General features: G+C 39.5%; 1 protein-coding gene across 2 annotated transcripts in view; it reads right to left on the bottom strand.

The window, feature by feature from the left end:
- The window catches only part of LOC149300570 (FERM domain-containing protein 3), a 108,872-nt gene extending 92,639 nt beyond the window's left edge, over nucleotides 1–16,233 (bottom strand). For both annotated transcript variants that reach the window (XM_089485084.1, XM_089485086.1), the window contains exon 1: nucleotides 16,093–16,233. In XM_089485084.1, the coding sequence (XP_089341210.1) occupies nucleotides 16,093–16,233 (141 nt within the window). The remainder of the gene's footprint in view (nucleotides 1–16,092) is intronic.
- Nucleotides 16,234–20,573: the final 4,340 nt, after the last annotated feature.

Here is a 20,573-nt window from a genome sequence, read left to right as displayed (position 1 = left end):
ATTTTTCTACATACATGTTTATACACTAAAAATGATGAATGAAAATAAGAAAAAGACCAGTTACCAAAGCAAAATTGTAACAATTTGCTTTTCTGTGCTAAGAGTGAGATCTCCTGGTTATTTGGTCTAAAATACAGAAGAGTACAAAGAATAACCAGGAGAGCAAAGGCTGTCCCAGAGGTTTGGAGATCAGCTGTGATTCCTGGAGCCTCTAGGGCGAACACAGTGACTTTCGAGATTATAATTGTGATAAATTGTCCTTTAGCAACTGTTACTCAAGCCATTGTAACAAAAAAACTATCTCACAGTGAAACATACAGCAGAATAATAAGTATGATGTCTATGATATCACAGGTACAATAAATTACCCTCAATAAATGGCAAATCAATATATACCCCAAGTACGCTGTGTAATCTGACCGCTTTGTAAAAGCTCAAATAAAGATGAACATTAAGGACAGATGTGTGTCCATAATTATATGTAAACAGAAGGGCCTTGAACTTGCACACAATATTATCCTTTATTTATTAAAGGATACAAAAGCCAGAGGCATATCTACTGAAAATAGCGCCTATGGCAAGCACTGAAATTGCGCCCCTGTCCAAATAAAAACCCATTTACTAGCCCCTGCTGCCTATATATATATATATATATATATATATATATATATATATATATATATATATATATATATATATATTAGTCCCTGCTGCCGATAGCGGGTATAGATCAACACGCAAACCCAGATCAATTGAAATTCACTTGTGATCTCAGCACTGAAGGTATATATCAAATAAACAGAATCAGACATACAAGTCCTGTATTTGCAGGTATACAATAATAATATATGAAACGTAGCATCGCAGGTATAGATCAACTGAATAAGACATATTAACCCTGTATTTGCAGGTATACATAAATAATGTATGGAAACATAGCATAGCAGATATGGATCTACAGAATAACACAAAAACCCAGCTTTGCAGGTAAAGATCAATTGGAATTCACATAAAAACACGGCATTAAAGGTATATTTAAAACAGGGATAGATCACAGGTTGCACCGCAAAGCCAGCCCTGGCGTCCACACTGCCGACATAGAACCTGGCCAGCACCCAGATTACACACATAAGATTTGCCATCTTTGTCCCCAAATAGCCCACCACAAGTCAACTTTGTCCCCAAACAGTCCGGCCAGTGCCATCTTTGTCCCATATACACCCTGCCTGTGCCATCTCGGTCCCCAAGGCTCAAACCTCCTGCTAGTGCCATCTTTGCCCTTCCACAATTATACATCTATGATACACAAACACTTTTACAGTCACTCACTAATTCACACTTTAATTCAGAGAACTCATCCACACATTAACTCATGCTCTCCCTCATTCACTCAATGCATCCACACATTAACTCATGCTCTCCCTCATTCAGACAATACATTCACATATTAACTCATGCTCGCCCTCATTCAGACAACTCATCCACACATTAACTCATGCTCTCTCTCATTCACTCAATGCATCCACACATTAATGCACACTCTTTACTTATATCTACCCCCCTTCCTTATCACTTTTTAACTCCCTCCCTTATCACTTTTTAACCCCCTCCCTCATCACTTTTTAACCCACCCCCTCCCTTCCTTCCTTATCACTTTTTAACTCCCTCCCTCCCTTATCACTTTTTAACCCCCTCCCTTCCTTATCACTTTTTAACTCCCTCCCTCCCTTATCACCTTTTAACCCCCTCCCTTATCACTTTTTAACCCCCTCCCTGCCTCCCTCATCACTTTGTAACCCCCTCCCCCTCACCTTGAAGTCCAGCGACGGGAGCACGATGTTGCTGTCTTCCTGCACCGCTCGCTGGTGCCCGCTGCTTCATTGCTGAGCGCCGTAATATGACGTATTGCAGCGGGCACCAGCGAGCGGCTTTTAAACACTGATGCGGAGGAGATAGAGGGGCGCCTAGCAACCGCTCGGCGCCCCTCTATCTCCTCCGCATCAGTGTTTAAAAGCCGCTCGCTGGTGCCGGCATTTCATGCAGAGCGCCGCAATATGCCGGCATATTGCGGCGCTCTGCATGAAATGCCGGCACCGGGATGGGGGTAGAGGGCCCGTGGAGGAGAATGAGGGGCGCCGAGCGGTTGCTAGGCGCTCCTCTCTCTCCTCCGCATAAAAAAAAATTAAAAAATGCCGGTGAGCGGCATTTAAAAGCCGCTCACCGGCGCCCCCCTTGAGATGGCGCCCATGGCACGTGCCATGGCTGCCATACACTATATACGCCTCTGACAAAAGCCATACAATTCAAACGTACAAATATAAAACATACTACAAGAAAAGAAAGGTCCGAGGATAGTATTTGGACATTTTCACAGACCAGGCGGTACAAATAAACTGGAATTCATTGCTGGTTTCTTATGACTGAAACCTGAACCAAGAGTTTTAAGCTCAGATGCAGCCTATGTTAAATTATTTAAAAGATTGAATGGGATAGATGTCATATGAGATGCCCGCTTTAGAATAGTCCAATCCTGCAGTCATGATGCTAATGGTTTTTAACCTTTGTGACTTTGAAGCTAGGATAGTTAATAAATAAGAATATGATTTGTACCTTGCCATTGGCCATAGATGCATCTGAACTTTACCTCCCCATGAACTCTAACAGCCAAACATGTCACCGTACAATGACACTGTAACCATCAGTAACCTATTTACCCATTCTGCCGGTGACAGCTACCATCAAGGGAATACGTCAATCTGCTGAAATCAATGAAGGCTGCATTGGATCCTTTAGTTCGTGCGCTTTTCACATATTAATACCTGTCTGTAAACTATCATCAAATAATAGATCTAAAGTTCTCTTCACATGACACTTAATGGAAGTTAATCCAGTGAATATCCAGAACAATATAATTAAACACATCAGTGCCACAAGGGGAAAGGGCAACACATTGATTAATTAAATATCAAGGAAATAACATAGAAAATAAATTGTGTTGATGATCTCAATAAAACAAGTTTATGCTGGGATGATGCTGTGATAATGGAAAAACAATTGCCAAAAAACTGAAATATACATTAATCAAATAATTAATAATATTCAACTCCAGAACACAGACTTTGTTGCAATATTTTAACATTCAGTCTCCCAGTCTTAAAAAGTTGTGTAATATGTTGCAACATTTTATATAAATTATAATAATATGGACTATTGTATTATTTTAGTGGATTGTTACAGTTATTCTAGCTCAAGACATTTAGGATATATTGTAGATGTTTAGCTCTAACCAACTAAGCACACCATCAACAATGATTTAAGTATGACCGACGGAGTGTCTCATCAGCTATCGCTAATTCACTCCTTTCTCTGTCTACTCTGATTCATAATGCTATGTGGTGTCCAGTCTTAATAAAGAGAAGGCTCATGTTGGCACGTTTTTCCATTTTGATTTAAAGATTATTCTAAAATGTAAAACTGATCAATGTATTCAGAAACAGCCGACCCAATAAATGAGCTGAAATGTAGGACCTTTCAAATTAAGACAGCTTGTGACATCTCTAATTGTATCTTTCAGATAAGGGTGTAACTAGAAACCACATGGCCCCCAGTGCGAAAATTGCCCCAGGGCCCCCCATCTCCACCAAGCAACATGTTCCACAGTGCTACCTTTGTCCCAAACAGCTTGTGAGTGCCACCTTCACCCCAAGCAGGTTATCAGTGCACCCACACAGCCTGCCTGTGCCACCTTTGCTCCAGCTTGCCAGTGCCCCCAAAAAGCTTGTTTGTGCTATCTTTGCCCCTTTCCCCACCTCCAACATACACTTTGACACACATATGTAAACACACTTACACAAATGTACACATAACACACACACTTACTCATACTCACTAACACACACATACACATTTATTCTAAATCATACACTTCATCCTCTCACACCACTCATGCTAACACACACTTTCACACCACTTACACATACATGCTCACACTCACTTGCACATCCACATCTATGCTCACACACACACGCACACTTACATACACATCCATGCTCACATATACTTATACATAGACATGCATGATCCCATACCCTCATACATAGACATGCATGCTCACATGCATACAAACATGCAGATTTCCGTCTGCTGGATTTCACTGTTTGACCACACAGTCACGTAACATAACGGGAGACCGCTGCTTGCCTGTCTGTCTCCGTGCGGGTTCCAAATGCTTTGGAGTGGTCAGAAGGGCTCTTTCTGAACAATTTTAAAGCAGTACAGAAAGAGACACCCACAACTGGTTGCAAAGGTCGCCCGGGTCCCCTTAAGAGGCGGGCCCCGTCACAGTGATGACTGCTGCAACCCCTGTAGTTACACCACTGTTTCAGATTATGATGTAATGGCAGACATGAAAGAGTGGAAACATATAAAGGATGTAGACATGGTGCAAATGTAACCTATCCTCAATGCAAAAATAATTGCAAATAAGAGATGCCTTAGATAGAAATCTCTATTTCCTGGAGAGAAAACATCATCTAGACATCTAGGCATCCCATCTGAACACATAATAATGATGATGACCATGCCTCAGGATTACATTTGCATTTGTTTTGAAATTATAACGTATATTGAGATCCATTTACCATTTTAATATAAAATTATCATTTGAAAATAAGGAAGCTGGATGTCTCCGGATTTATATTGATTATAGGTAATATTGTAAATATAGTGATAAAAATTTGGGGATCCATTCCCATTCATATCCCTGACTGGGCACTTCAAGTATGCCAAGGGTTATACTGTATATCTACCAAATCGTGTCAGTCTAAGAAACAGTGGCATCATTTTGGCACTCTACAAAAAGAGCATAGATATGTTCATATAATAATGAGTATATTAAGGTATTATATTTTTTGTGTGCAGGCTTTCTAATAACAAAACACGACAAATTACAGCAATGACTTTCTCAGCACACAGGAAAGAAGCATATTCAGTGCTCAAAGTAAATATTTACACAACTCGATACAGTCTTAGAGCAAGTAATTATTTAGTCATTTCTGAACACGAAATACTAGTTATGAGCTGAATTCCTGTTCATTGCCCTAGGGACACTGTATCTATCTGACCGAGTGAAGAAGGAGGAAAAATAAACAGGCCACAGAAAAACATACAGCTTTTTAAATGTCACAAGTTGAACATTCTTTCTAGAACTCATACAACCCCCACAGAATAGTTTTAATAATTTATGCATGCTTAAGTACTAAATGTTAAAAAAAGATAAATAAGATAGCTAATCATCTATTTTTCCTGCTAGCATACCATTCTTTTTTTCTATTTAATCTTTTTAATGGTAGTTCTGTGATAAAAATTTTAAAAAAATACACAGATATCACATACAGTTTTATATTTTACATGTAATATGGAACTAATTGTTTTATATTATAATCCCAGTGTTTCTCCAGATCTTTTTTTGTGTATTATACTCAAACTACAAGTAAAATTCTTGTACAATAAATTTGGTAATTCTTCTACAATAAAAATGGTAATTCCTCATTGAAATGCTGGTCAGATGTCGATGAAACCATGACAGTGATGCAAACCATTTGCCTCTCTGATCTCTTAGAAAATCAAAACCGGGCATGACTGTCCCTTAATAAAAGCTATTTTAGCTTATATTTATTTTTATTCTTTTGGAAAGACTGTTTATCTTGTATAATGTTGGGTTATAAAAAAAACACACATATATTTATCCTAACTGTAAACACTATAAAGAACATTCTGAAATTGCTAGAATTAAACATGATTTATGAAATTACTATTTGCTTCCTACGTTTAGTACATAATTATTCTCCCGCAATCATTTCAGTATGAATTTAAGGGGACACTCCAGCCATCATATGTACATTAATTTAAATGACTGCTATGTGATCCCCTTAAATTTATATGGTGTCCCCCTTACAAATGCATGGAGGAATTCTGCAGCATCCACCCATTTGCACTTTCCTCACCTCCAAGCTATATGCCATCCAGGAGATGTGTTCGGCCGAACATACCTCAATGATATACCATATTTGCTCGATTATGAGACGACTCTGATTATAAGAAGACCCCCCAAAATCTGAATATTAACTTAGGTAAAAAAGAAAAAGCCTGAATATAAGACGATCCTAAAGGAAAAAAGTTTTACCAGTAAATGTTAATTCATGTAAACTATTTTTTTAAATAAAAGCTATGATTGAGAAAAATATTTCTTTTGTTTTTATTTCCTTGTATTTTCCAACCTGTCCCCCAGTTACGCACATCTGCCCCCAGGCTTGCCACACCAATATGGCACTGTGGCCCATGATATGCCTTTTAACCCTCTATATGCCACTGTGCCCCATGGTATGCCTTTTGACCCCCTATGTGCCACTCTGCCTCCAGAAATGCCTTATACCCCTATATCCCATTCTGGCATTTAGGGGGTTAAAATGCATATTATGGGGCAGAGTGGCATATAGGGAGGTATAAGGCATTCCAGGAGGCAGAGTGGCATTAAGGGAGTTAAAAGGCAGTGTATAGAGCACTCTGCCTGCAGAAATGCCCTATACCCCTATATGCCACTCTGGTATTTAGGGGGTTAAAAGGCATATTATGGGGCAGAGTGGCATATAGGGAGGTATAAGGCATTTCAGGAGGCAGAGTGCTCTATTAAATGCCCCCTTAACGCCACTCTGCCTCCTGAAATGCCTTATACCTCCCTATATGCCACTCTGCCCCATAATATGCCTTTTAACCCCCTAAGTGCCAGAGTGGCATATAGGGGTATAAGGCATTCCAGAAATGCCCTATGCCCCCATTCAACACACACACACATGCGCGCGCACACACACACACACACACACACTTACAGGTGCTTCCAATTTCCTGCTGTATTGCTGGGGCAGCGGGTTGACATCTCCTTCCGCTGCAGCCGGAAGGAGGTGAAGTTGGCAGCGGGGGTTTGTCTGCGTCCGACGCGCATACCTTCCCCGGCTGTCAGAGATCAGAGTTCCCCGCACCGGTGCCGCACCAGTACGGGGAACTCTGATCTCTGACAGTCGGGGAAGGTATGCGCGTCGGACGCAGACAACCCCCGCTGCTAGCCACACCTCCTTCCGGCTGCAGCGGACGTTGTCTACGCGGATCGCTGCCCCGGCAATACAGCAGCGGTGTGGGGGATCTGGATCTTAGTCTCATAATCAGACCTCTATTTGAGGTCTGATTAGAAGACGACCCCGATTAGAAGACGAGGGGTATTTTTCAGAGCATTTGCTCTGAAAAAAACCTCGTCTTATAATCGAGCAAATACGGTACTTACCTCTAATCATCTCCAGCAAACGCTTCGGGTGGAGGGCTAATGATTTTAATGGGAGTGCTTCCCTGCCACTGATTGGCTGCCTTAAGGATTGTATAGCAACGTTTGCATCCTAGAGCTGTCATCAGTAATAGCAAATGCTCTGTGGGTGATGACCCATTTATTGACAATAATAACTTGAGGCTATGGGAAACCAATGGTCTATAAAGTCTCAGCAGCCCTGCTTTTCTCCCAACATCCAAGACTATTTGCAATAAAAAAAAACATCTAGTGTTACTCACACTCACATTCACTAATCATATACCATATCTATTTCAGTTGACTGGTATGAGTATTTTACTTTCCACATGCTTTTGAAAGAAAGGAAACTTTTCCCCCTGGTCAACTGAACAGACAAGCAAGAGCGCAGTAAGAGTTAAGAGATGAGACCCTTCAAAATATTTGACTTTTATACTAAAGAAACTTGTATCATGAGCAGAGTACGTCAAATAATTTAAGCAAAACTGTGTTGTCCTATTTGTAACAGCTGTGAATGTCATCCAAGTCAGAATAAAAGACACAGAGCTTAGGTAATGCAGTAGAAAACAGCTTTAGAGCCTACTGTATCTTGACAGCGGCCCCTAAAAAACACACTAACATTAAGTGTACAGCCCCTGTGACTGTCAAGATAATCAAAATATATATATTTCAGAGAGTAAATATCTTTAGGTGAAAAAAAAATCTGGGACTCACTAAAGTCTGTTCATATGGTAAATGACAATTGTACTTACCCCAAAAAAATCCTGGTATGGAAACATAAAACCAGAAAGTACTAGATTTGATTTTTCTATACATAGACCAACATTGGACTTACACTAGCCTCTTTTTTGTTCTTCTGTGATTCCCCCTGCAAAGCATATGTTTCTATACCAATCTTCGTGGAAACCCTAACTTGTCAAGACTTAGAAACATCTTATATTTCAAACAGGTATTGTATTATAAGTATGACATAATACTAAGAAGAGACCTCTGCAGTCCAGAAAACGTGTAATTTTACGAATTTTTCTATACTGGCTGAATAAAAGGTATTAACTTCCACTAAGACTACATTTTCTCTTGAGGTAATAAATATAAAATTTATATAAATTTGTCTTATCAAGTATGCTATAATGTTAAGAAATGCTCCTCATCTCTGGATCTCCCTTACACTTTTTACTGTAGCACTTTTTACTGTAGCACTGCAATAATATACACATTTCATCTGGCCTGAACTTTTAGATCTGTCGCATACTACTGCTGCTATTCCTTCTTACTGTAACTGTAGATCTAAGGAACCTCCCTAAGGGATCTAATTTCTGCTCTCTCTTTGATAATTGTTATATAATTACTGTGATTGTTCTAACTACACTCACTGAAGAAAATGTGCAAAATTATAAAAATAAATGTCCCCATAGCAGGCCCTAGGCCTTTGGCAGGCATTATAAAAATGTCCCTTTCATTGCCTACCAGCCAAAAAGACAGGGAAAGGTGGCAAAAATTAAGACCTAGTGAAAGCTGCAATGTTCTCTTCAAGTCTCATGCACTTACCTGCAGCCCACTCAGAGTCATGCTAGAGTGTACCCCACACCCAGTTCAAACCCAGTTCAGATGAGCAAGCCTAGGTTGGACATCCCTGGGGGCTAAAAAAGGATCTCAAGCGTCTTCTTACAGATGGTCTTGTGGTTCCCAGTTTATGTGAAGAACAGAAAAACTGTAGCTGGTGCTAAAAACACAGTAAAGCCAACAAGGGGATATGAGGCCACTTCTTTCCATCCCAGGCCGAGTGCCAGCTCTTCCATGGTCTCCTCTAAAGAAGAAACCCACTGAAGTCTTCAGAGAGGAGTAGTGGCCAGAAGGCACAGCCCACTCCTCCCACCAAATCCAAGTCTCGAGGACCCAGTTCTACTGTGTCATTTTCAGTGTGGAAATCATCAAGTAAAATCCAAAATCCACATGTGCTCAAAACAATAACTAAAAAATAGTGTCCGTGAACAGTGTGATTTGTGCCATTAGTGGCCCCAATTATCAACTCGTGCTCGCGTGCCCCCACACACCACTAATGTTCCAAGTGCTCTAGAGGGCCAAACCAGAGGACACTATGACAACTCTCAGGCTTCATAATGCAATCCCAGCCTTATGCTCTGCCATTAACTTCTGATTCTTTGATTCCAGTCCTGCTCTTAGCTTCAGCTTCTTGTTATGTTTCTCTCAGTCTGCAGTCTCGTATGTTTTATCTCTGTTCTGTGTTTTAATGTTTAGTTTCAGCTTATTAGTAATTCAATAGGCAGGGTTTAGCGCTAGGACCCACCGAATATTGAAGTACTTTGACGTAGTGGTGTGCTAAGCATACTATGGCCATATTATGTGACTAAATCTCCAATTGTTATCATATACTAGGCTAGTCCTGTATTTATGTGTGTCAGTCTTTTATGTACTTTTGCCCTCATTTCCCTGAATCATGTGAGAATCTCGGTTCCTCTCTTCTCTCCCCTTGTTCCAGTTAAAATGTCCTATCCTTGCTTAAAGGAGAAGCATCTGAGGATCTCCTTCCTCACTCCATCCCTTGTGTTCCTTCCCTTGTTCCCTGTCCTTTGCTGTGTCCTGTACCATGTATGTCTTGTCTGGCTCTCTCCAACTCCACTACTGCGCAATACCTCCTGAATTCAATCAATGGGCGCTCTGGGTCATTACAGTCATCTGTATGGATCCAGCCCCTGACAACTGTGCTATATTATTGTATGATTCTCATTTAAAGTTGACCATATTCTATTTTGTAATTCTTGTATCCACCCAAGGCACCGTCAAGACAATTCATGCCATTTCTTCTTTGTTTTCCCTTGATCCCTCAGTGAACATTGCATTGGAATCCTCTTGTATTATTCTAGCATACAGCGTGTGAGCTTCCAACTGTACAGATTGTTTACAACTCTGCAATTCCTCCATTCAGCTGTTTTCCCAGATATCTTAGAAAAGGCACCATATTAAAGCATAATACAAGGTGTCAAGAAAGGACAAGTATATGATTAATATGTTGCATACAAGTGTTACAATTAAGAACAGAGAAAATCTGTATTGTAACAGATTCTTTTTAAGTGGCAAGACTTAATTATCTGGCAAGCACAGCAGAGATTTTACATTGTAAAATAAAGTAACACTTATTCATTTAATCCTTGTGTCGGCAGCGCTTTAGTAACACAGGTATTTCAATTCTGTAACAAGATTGTGGTTACCTACTAATCTTATCATATAATTTTACTGACATATATACTAAGCACAGGAGTCCCCAAGGGCTTTAAATTGGAAGATGCCTGTAGGCATTGGCGTTATTAAATAGAGTTATTGTCAATGGATGAAAGATGGTATTTCACAACCACTTTTAAATTGACCTGTGAATGAACAGCAAATATCTCTCATTTAGAGCTCATCGTGGTCTGGGCCAATTAAACAAACACAGAAAGAGCTTGCTTTTTCAATATTGTGAACAATATATATATATATATATATATCGTGATCCTACACCACAGGACAATCAGAGGTACAAATTGAGGAAAAAAAGAGGAATAGATATATTTCAGAGATGGCGAAGGGCTAAATCTATATCAGGCTATACAAACTCTAGGCTTTCCAGAAGTTCCTGCATAGATTTATTTAAATGGAGATTATTGACAATGTAATCTGGATTTATGAGAAATATAGTGTATGCTAATTGTAAACATAAGAAGCATTATTGATAGCCAAAGAATTCCGTAGAAGCATGGCATAGCTATTTTTGTTGGGTAATATCTTAAACCTAGTACAGCAGACTATGAGAATTTTTCAGATATGATAGACAGACATATATTGGCATAACTATGTTCCATGTGTATTGTGGTTTTTATGTACTGGTATAATTGTATCGGTGAAAATGGTGTGGGACAGCAACAGCCTAAATTATGGAGACCTGACACCACCACCTACCTTGTGTCTTTGTACAGTGGACTAGCATGGAGCAGAGGGACCTAAGCCAAAAATAAAGCCTCGCTCCTATGCTCTTCACTGGCCAACACATTACTAGATCAATACATATGTTGGTTTTATATTCCATTTTATACAAAATAAAACAAATGTGTATGTTTGCTAGTAAAAATGATTTCTCTATACAACAAAATCATCTGAAAATAGACAACTAATGTACCTACAGCGTGCCTCACTAAGAATTATTTTTCAATGCCACCTACAAATTCATTATTTATAGAGCTGTGAAGCTGTTCTAATTCCTATGCAATAAAAATGAACTAACTTTTCCTCTCCGCCCAATGTAAAATAAAGACACCCTAGTTTGGCCATGATCAAAAAGAGTGAAAATGCAAACTGCTTGCCATCAAAGGACTTAAAGGATTAAAGGGACAGTTTACTGTCCCTGACAGCCCAGCTAAGGAAGAATGCATATTAAAAATACTCTTTGTGCTTTAATATGCATTCTTCAAAAAAAAAAAAACATTCTACCTGAGGTAGCTGCCCTCATCCTCCTCGGTGGTCCAACATTACTGCCCATTACTGGCTAGAGCAGGAGACCCTCACCCAAGCCAGTATAATACTTGCGTGGAAATGAGTTCAGCCGAACACATCTCCTGAGCTTAAAACAACTGCGGGATAGGAAGAAGAGTCGTTTTAGATAATATTTTTACTTAACGTTTCCAACATCTACAGAATTTCCTTTGCTGATTAGAATGATCATGATATCATGATCAACCGCATTTTTGGGAAGTACATATAAAATTCTGACTGCTGTATCAAGCCTAATTGTACAAATAATGGTAACTTTGTAGTGAAAATCAGGAATTAAATATTTGCTGGTATTTTTTTAATTAATTTATAAAGTAACTTATCTAGAAGAAAAGGGTACAATCTAAATTTCACCAGGTTAGCTAACGTTCCTAATATGCTGGTATTTAAGATTTTGTAGTATTTTATACCTATTCCTATACCTGTTCTTAGCTCCTATATACCGTATTTGCTTGAATATAAGATGCCCCTCTTCTTATATTCGAGGTCATTTTATAATCCGACTTCAAATAGAGGTCTATAAGACTGCTGCGCTGCAGGGGACCTGGATCCTCTTCTCTGGCAGCCGGTGGACGTCTGCGTGATGCACGCAGACAACCTCCGCTGCTGCCCGACACTTCCGTTAGGGCTTCTATGAAAGAACGCCAGCGAGACGTGCGCTTCCGCAGAGGTTGTCTACGGCCATTGTTCAGATGTCCACCAGATGCCCCCCCACTAGATACCATGGAGTGTGGCGCACGAGAGGCAAGTCTGGGGATGCATTGGTAGGTCAGGAGGGGCAGAGTGGCATATCTGCGGTGTCAGAGTGGCAAGCCTGGGGTCAGATGTGCATAACTGGGGGGCAGGTTGGCAAAGAAAAGGAAATAAAAACATTTTTCTCAATCATAGTTTTTATTAAATATGAAAAAAATAGTTTACATGTGGGGGGGTTGTCTTATAATCAGGGTTGTCTTATAATTGAGCAAACACAGTAAATAACCATATAAAGCTGACCTAAGATTCTCTGTCTGGCTCCTGAATATGTAAATAAGTCAGACTCCGGACTAAGCAAGGGCTTGATTTTCAAGGCTTATCACCATTTTAAAAGAGGGGAAAGATGCAGAACAATGCCATTGCAACAAAAGCAGGGTAACCTTTGTAACTGTTCTTGAAATAACTACACCCCCTTAAAAAAATAAAATGGGTGCATTGACTGAAGAAAAGCTGTAAAATGAAACTGGAACGGGGAGCGGCTTATTTAAAAATGAAGTTAGAAACATAGAATTTGATGGCAGATAAAGACCACTTGGCTCATCTATTCAGCCCATTTTTTTATGCAGTACTTAAATTCAGGTCAGCAGTATGCTTATGCATGACATCAGATTAATGTATAGTATAGGAATTCTGTCCCACCCTATCCACAGTGTTACCACTAGTGTTGTTAATCAGTTTTTGATTACCCTTTGGAAAAACAGACATCCTTATGTCTACTACTACGGGCTGAAGCCAAAATGAAACCAAGGGTCTCATGTTTAATATTACAAACAACATCTCAATGAATATTTTATTATCTACTATTTATATATTTTATTTATATATTTTTTATATAGCACCAACAATTTACGCAGCACTTCTTACACTACATACATTCAAAGGGTATGACAAAACTAGAATAGACAGACTAAGGCAAAACCGTATGTTAGGAAAAGAGGACCCTGCCCTCAAGTTTACAATCCAGAGGCTTCCTTGGGAATAAGTGCAGTTAAAGTGGATTTGTCACTTCCCCAAATCCTACACTAAATAAACATATGTCATTGTGTTTACATATTACAATGGGCAATATATACAGTATGTATTAAACAAATGTTATGTGTATACATCAAGCCCTGCTACCTACATAAATAAAGATAATAATGAAATAAAAGGCAGATTTTTTTCCCTTGCAAGTTTATGGCACCCAGGTGGTTAGGATATAGCTCATTTGTGTATATTTTTCAATGCACCCAAGTAATTTAGTAGAATAAATATTGACAATTCCCAGTACAGTGCCGGAGAACAGTCATTATGGGTATTCATAATGATGAAATTTCAACTTGGGAGTAGTTAAACTTGTTACACTTCTTAAAAACCGTCCAGTTCAATGGAAACCCCAGTGGCAGCACCATTAACAAAACGTAGGAGTAACTGGACATGAGTCTGCTCTGCTGTGACAAATCGGTGTCCCTACAGAAGTCGCAACAAGTCTCCGGCAAGGCTTTAAGCCACAAAGAGTCTGCCTAGTGTTTATAGTTCAGAGTAGAGCTTACTTTAATAGTAAACCAATTCCATGATGGACCCTTCAGGCAGCCCTGTGAGCTGTGTGTGCAGTCAGCTGTGTGCTAATCATTATATGGGAAATACACAACTATTGTTGTTTAAATATTTACGTTACAGTACCCACAATGATGGTATAATATTGATTTGAAACATTTTCTATAGAAAAACATGTTTCAGTGTTTTTGGCTGAACCCCTGTGACAAGCTCAAAAGTTTCTGCTCTTGTGTGCCATGCACTTTCCTTAGGAAAAGGTACATCTTCTATTTTGACAGAGGGTGGGGACTGGGTGTATATTCAAGTAGAAGTGTAAATAAAACCTATTCCAGCTATGTACTTCTACCTAGACACGTGTACATGACATGGACAACAAATACTGAATGGCCACATGTGACAAGGAGTTTACCAGGGTCGTGATCTTATATAGACTGGATTGTAGGTAGGAGGGGATCTGATATATACTGTCTGACTCATTTACTGTATGCAGTGTGAGGCACCAGGGGCAAGAACCCAGCTGTAATGATGAAGCCTGGAGAGGCAGATGTTCCTAAAAGGGGTCTATTCACTAAAGGCAAAGTTGGCAGGACAGTTTCAGCTCCTTGACTTTGCTATAGATTATGAAAATCCAACCTTGATGAGAGTCTTTGTAGGGAAAGTATTGCTGGCCCTATATAATGTATGATTAAATCAGCAAGATATCCTTGCACGTTGAACTATACATTATACAAATTGGTGTCTTGATTGATAAACATGTCAGTGTTGGCCATTCATAATGAATAATGAGTTTTGTACAGTTTGTAACATGGAGCAGGACAGTCTTCATCCAGCAGGCATCTCCCAACTTTCCCTGCACACTCCCAGTGCCAGATCCTCTGTAAGCAAAGAGTGCCCAACGTGCCGACACATAAGGGAAGGGTAGTGAGATCTAAACTACCAGGAGGGTCCGGTCTAGAGAGAAAAGTGGTAAGGCGTCTACTGTTCAATGTATTCCTGCCAAAAGCCCTCCATATGCATTGCTGCTATATGTTTGGGCGACACGTGCTTAACCCAACCCCTGACATATGATCAGAGGCACAATTCTAGGGCTCAATGACAGCCCCCAAACATACACACCACACGTTATAACGCAGCCCCCAAACATACACACTACACATTACAGCGCAGCCCCCAAACATACACACTACACATTACAGCGCAGCCCCCAAACATACACACTACACGTTATAGCGCAGCCCCCAAACATTCACACTACACATTACAGCGCAGCCCCCAAACATACACACTACACATTACAGCGCAGCCCCCAAACATACACACCACACGTTATAACGCAGCCCCCAAACATACACACTACACATTACAGCGCAGCCCCCAAACATACACACCACACGTTATAACGCAGCCCCCAAACATACACACTACACATTACAGCGCAGCCCCCAAACATACACACTACACATTACAGCGCAGCCCCCAAACATACACACTACACGTTATAGCGCAGCCCCCAAACATACACACTACACATTACAGCGCAGCCCCCAAACATACACACTACACATTACAGCGCAGCCCCCAAACATACACACTACACGTTATAGCGCAGCCCCCAAACATTCACACTACACATTACAGCGCAGCCCCCAAACATACACACTACACATTACAGCGCAGCCCCCAAACATACACACTACACGTTATAGCGCAGCCCCCAAACATTCACACTACACATTACAGCGCAGCCCCCAAACATTCACACTACACATTACAGCGCAGCCCCCAAACATTCACACTACACATTACAGCGCAGCCCCCAAGCATTCACACTACACATTACAGCGCAGCCCCCAAACATTCACACTACACATTACAGCGCAGCCCCCCCAAGCCATTCATAGCCATACCTGAATACTGCAGGAGATTTCGGAATCATCCAGCAGACGGACGGTGCATTTCATCTCCAAATTTAAGGATCTCATACTAGCAGTCCTCAAGCGGATCATTTTCATAGTCCCCTTCTCCTTGGTGCACTGGCAGCCAAACATGCACCCTCCAGACAGATCAAACACTGCTTTGAAAAGAAGGCAAGAGGGTCTCCTATCACCACCAGCCAACAAGCAGCATCTTTTCCTCCTCTTCTCCTCCTCTCCCCACCCTCCACCACCCTCCCCTCCTCCTGAGACCTTTGCGTGGTGGGGGTCTGGGAAAACAAGGGAAAAAGCTTATGTAGGCTTTCTGGATGGACGCTGAAGAGGAGAGTCAGGAGGGGGCGGACGCTACTCCTGGTCCCAGACAGATCCTCTGCGATCCCCCCAGGATTGTGGGAGTGCTGCTGCTGCTGCTGATGTGAGATCGAGGCTGGGTTTGCTGTGTGTGTGTTTGTCGCCTCCCCAGCTCAATGAACAGAGGCTGTGTGCTAGCAGAATGCCTCCCTTATGTTTGTGGCATATTAATAGCCTGCTTGCTGCTGCTGGTGGTGGGTGGGAAAAAATATATATTCAACAGCATGACTGAGAAATTCCACATTTCCTTGAGATCTTGAGGGATTTTTTAACCTTTTTGTTTTTTCTACAACTGGTCTGCATAAAGAATAACTTTTGCTGTGTCTGGGATTGAATTTGAACAAACCTCTTGAATAGGAATTGCTATGATAATGGGTAGTGAGGTAGTATGGAAACCCAATATGTAAATAAATGGTAGCAGGTGAATTATCAGGGAAGTAAGGGGAAGCATTATTAATTATTATTATTATTATTATTATCATTATCATGTTTTATTTATATAAACAATAAGCACTTCTTACAATACATATATTCAAGGAGTATCACAAGACTAGAATTGACAAACTTAAGATAAACCAATACATTACATAAAGAGGGTCTAGAAAGCTTGTTACCACGGTGATTACTCCAATTTCTTTTTCCTTTTGTACCAGATCTGCTTTTGTTTTGCCTTAATAAATATGGGCTTTTGTCCTTTTCAATAAATACCGTTGAAACTACGTAAATATTGTAAATATTGTAAATATTCCGAAAAGTTATTTTTGTTGCAGACGTTAAAAGAAGTGAATAAGCAATTCTTAAAAAAGGCACAAAACAATATTCATGAAGCAGTTCATCTGTGACGTATTAAAATAACCCCCTAATTTCATGCTAAAGTAAAACAGCTTAATGAAACAAAGACAACAGATAAAAAAACCATTCAGCCCATCTAGTCTGCCCAGTTTTTTTTCCTGCTTTAAAGACTCAAACCTTAGATTCAGGATAGTCGTATGCATATATCTCATGCATGTTTAAATTCTGTTCTACTATCATTAAAGTATTTGAGAGCATTAATTCCATGAAGTTATGGAAACATTTACTTTAAAATCTCACTTCTTGTATCTAGTACATATTATATACATATAATACTTGTATGCTCCAAACAGAGGCTCCTACTTATTTTACACTTATGCAATATAAAACAATATAAAATTAGATTGTATGGGGAATCAGCAAGCTGCTCTCTCTAGAATTTTTTGAGATATCGTCACAGCAGACTTTTTTTTACTTACTCTGCTGCCTACAAGACAATATTATTATACAAAAACATGACCATGCCACAACATTGTCTGGAGCATAAAGGAGGCATATTCCAAGTCTTAATTCTTTTGTTGCCAGAAGCCTGTACAGACTGACCATTGTAGCACAATGCTTTATTCTAACCCCTGGCAGCGAAACAGTGAAATGTATCATGTCAGAAGTAGCTCACACCCTATTGGGTTTTGTTACTCGTGACAGATGTTGTCTAACACCCAGTGTGTGACTCAGTACATTCCAGTATCATATTTCTTATACTCCTGCATTTGTGTTAAATGCTAAAATATTAACATGAGAGTGTTTAATCTGTCATCATAACAGAAAGTAAGTAACAGATATGGGACACACTGTGATTAATTGATTAGGTGACAAGAATGCTACATACTACTGAGAATAACTATTAGTGGCCGACAGCCTATGGATATTATATTAGTTATGGCAGAGTGAGTATATTATTTTGATTTATTTAAACAGGCTTTTGCCTGGTATGCCAGGTTACCAGTCCGGCCCTAAACATAAGGAAAGGACCTAAAAATAATATTAGAAAGAAATATTTTATTTGTATACCATCTTAATATGTTGTCCCCAGTATATGGTTGATTACCCCCCCCCATAACATTATGTCCCTCTTTGATGGGAGCTGTGACATAGTTTAATAAGAGATCAGGACAAGAAAATAATATGCTAGTTTTGTCACCATTTGCCACAGATCTAATCTTCCAAGTTGTAATATACCCACTTACCTTAAAATCAGATATCTCCAAAACAAGTATACCAATTAAAATAAAAAGCCTACGTTATAGGTAGTTTTAAGAAAATAACTGCTTGTCATTTTGTACTTGACGTTATCTGCAAAATTTTTACCTTGTACAGCGCTGCGGAGTCTGTCGGCGCTCTTTAAATTAAGTATAATAATAACTAAGTTTAACTAAGTTTAACTAAGTTTTAAGATTATGATCTTTCTCGTTCTTTCTGATTTCATGTTGAGTGGGATTTGAGTTTATAGTGCAGTCTTCAATAGAGGGAAGTTGCTTAATATAAAGACGAACAATGTAAATCTATAAGAAGAACTCTTTATTTATTGGCATTACCTAATGTCGTATGGTCAGTATATATAGACGTGAACAGGAAAAACTTCAAAGAGCCAGAGATTCTTTAGCTGAAGAGTATATGCTGGTCCTTAGATATTACATTGGTATTCCATGCATCTAGACTCTCCTAGCAACAGAAAGTAGATCCAACCTTCCTTTCAATCACTACCAATGCACAGTATAGCAAGGAGCAGACTCTCTGAAAAACCCACATTAAACATTGCAGACACTGCACTTACTGGGTTGGTTTTTTTTTATGAAAGCTTGACGCACCGTATAGGAATGGTTTGATTTTCACCAATAATCCTATTTTACCATTTTTCTTCAAAATGTGTTAATTACTGATCCATCATTTAATTATAATATGTATTCCAGAAGAAAAAAGTTTGAAGAACAGCAGTATTGCGAAGTTTAGAATTCCTTTTAAATTACTTGACCATTTAAAGTTTGGTGTACTGCTAGGTTACCATTTACAGATACTGCAAGAAGATTTGTTTTAGTTCTAGACACTAGCATAACAGAGGCCTCCGCAGCCCTCTCAATGCTTCTCATTGTTACTGTGTAAGTATGTTACAGTGTGTATGAAAATATGTATATGTAAGAATGTTACTCTACTGTGTGTAAATGTGTGTGTAAGTATGTTACAGTGTGTAGATATGTAGTGTAAGTATTTTACAGTGTGTATGAGTATGTGTATGTAAGTATGTTGCAGTTTATGTGTATGTAACTTTGTTGTTGTGTGTGTAGTTTGTGTGTAGTATGTGTGTAGTTATGTTACTGTGTATGAATATACAGTATCTGTGTATGGGTGAGGACCGTGAGCAGAAGAGCTGCCGGCTGGTGGACTTCCCCCTCCTCAGCCTGTAAGTATGTTACTGTGTGAGCGTGTGTATCTGTGTAAGTATGTTTCTGCGTGTGAGTAATTGTGTACAGTACATTACTGTGGGTGAGTATGTGTGTGTAAACATGTTACTGTGTGTGAGCGTGTGTATCTGTGTAAGTATGTTTCTGCGTGTGAGTAATTGTGTACAGTACATTACTGTGGGTGAGTATGTGTGTGTAAACATGTTACTGTGTGTATCTGTGTAAGTATGTTTCTGTGTGTGAGTAATTGTATACAGTACATTACTGTGGGTGAGTATGTGTGTGTAAACATGTTACTGTGTGTGCAAGTATGCTACTGTGTGTGAGAGTACTGTATGTGTAAACATGCTACTGGACTCCTATAAAGGTAGAGGTGTGTATGTTACTATTTGGTTGTGTGGGTGTTACAATGTGTTTTAATATGTCAGTGACTGCACGTATGTGTGTATGTATGTGTGTGCATTTGTGTGTCAGTATGTTAGTGTCTGTATGTAAGTATGTCACTGTGTGTGTGTGTGTGTATGTGTTGTGTATAAATATGTTACTGTGTGTAGGAGGACAATGTTACTCCACTGGCTCCACCGGATCCGCATTTTATACAGAAGTAATAACTTCTAGGCCTAATGATAACCCAACAAACCTAATATTTGGTGATCATATTAACACAAAAAAAGTCAAATTACATATCATAGCGAAGTAAGAATCATTTAGGTAAAAATATAGACATGTTTACCAGCCATCTAGGTGTGCGACGGCAACAATTATAAATATAAAAGTAAAATCTCCAACATAGGCTCTGTATTTCAATTATACATATTAATATTCATAGCAGTATTTTTTTATATTTTATTT

This window comes from Sceloporus occidentalis, unplaced genomic scaffold (genome assembly GCF_023333645.1).
Source record: "Sceloporus occidentalis isolate IW3139 unplaced genomic scaffold, rSceOcc1.0.p SCAF_24, whole genome shotgun sequence".
Lineage (NCBI taxonomy): Eukaryota > Metazoa > Chordata > Lepidosauria > Squamata > Phrynosomatidae > Sceloporus > Sceloporus occidentalis.
Note: the sequence above shows the minus strand (reverse complement) of the source record. Positions and strands in the feature narration are given on the sequence as shown.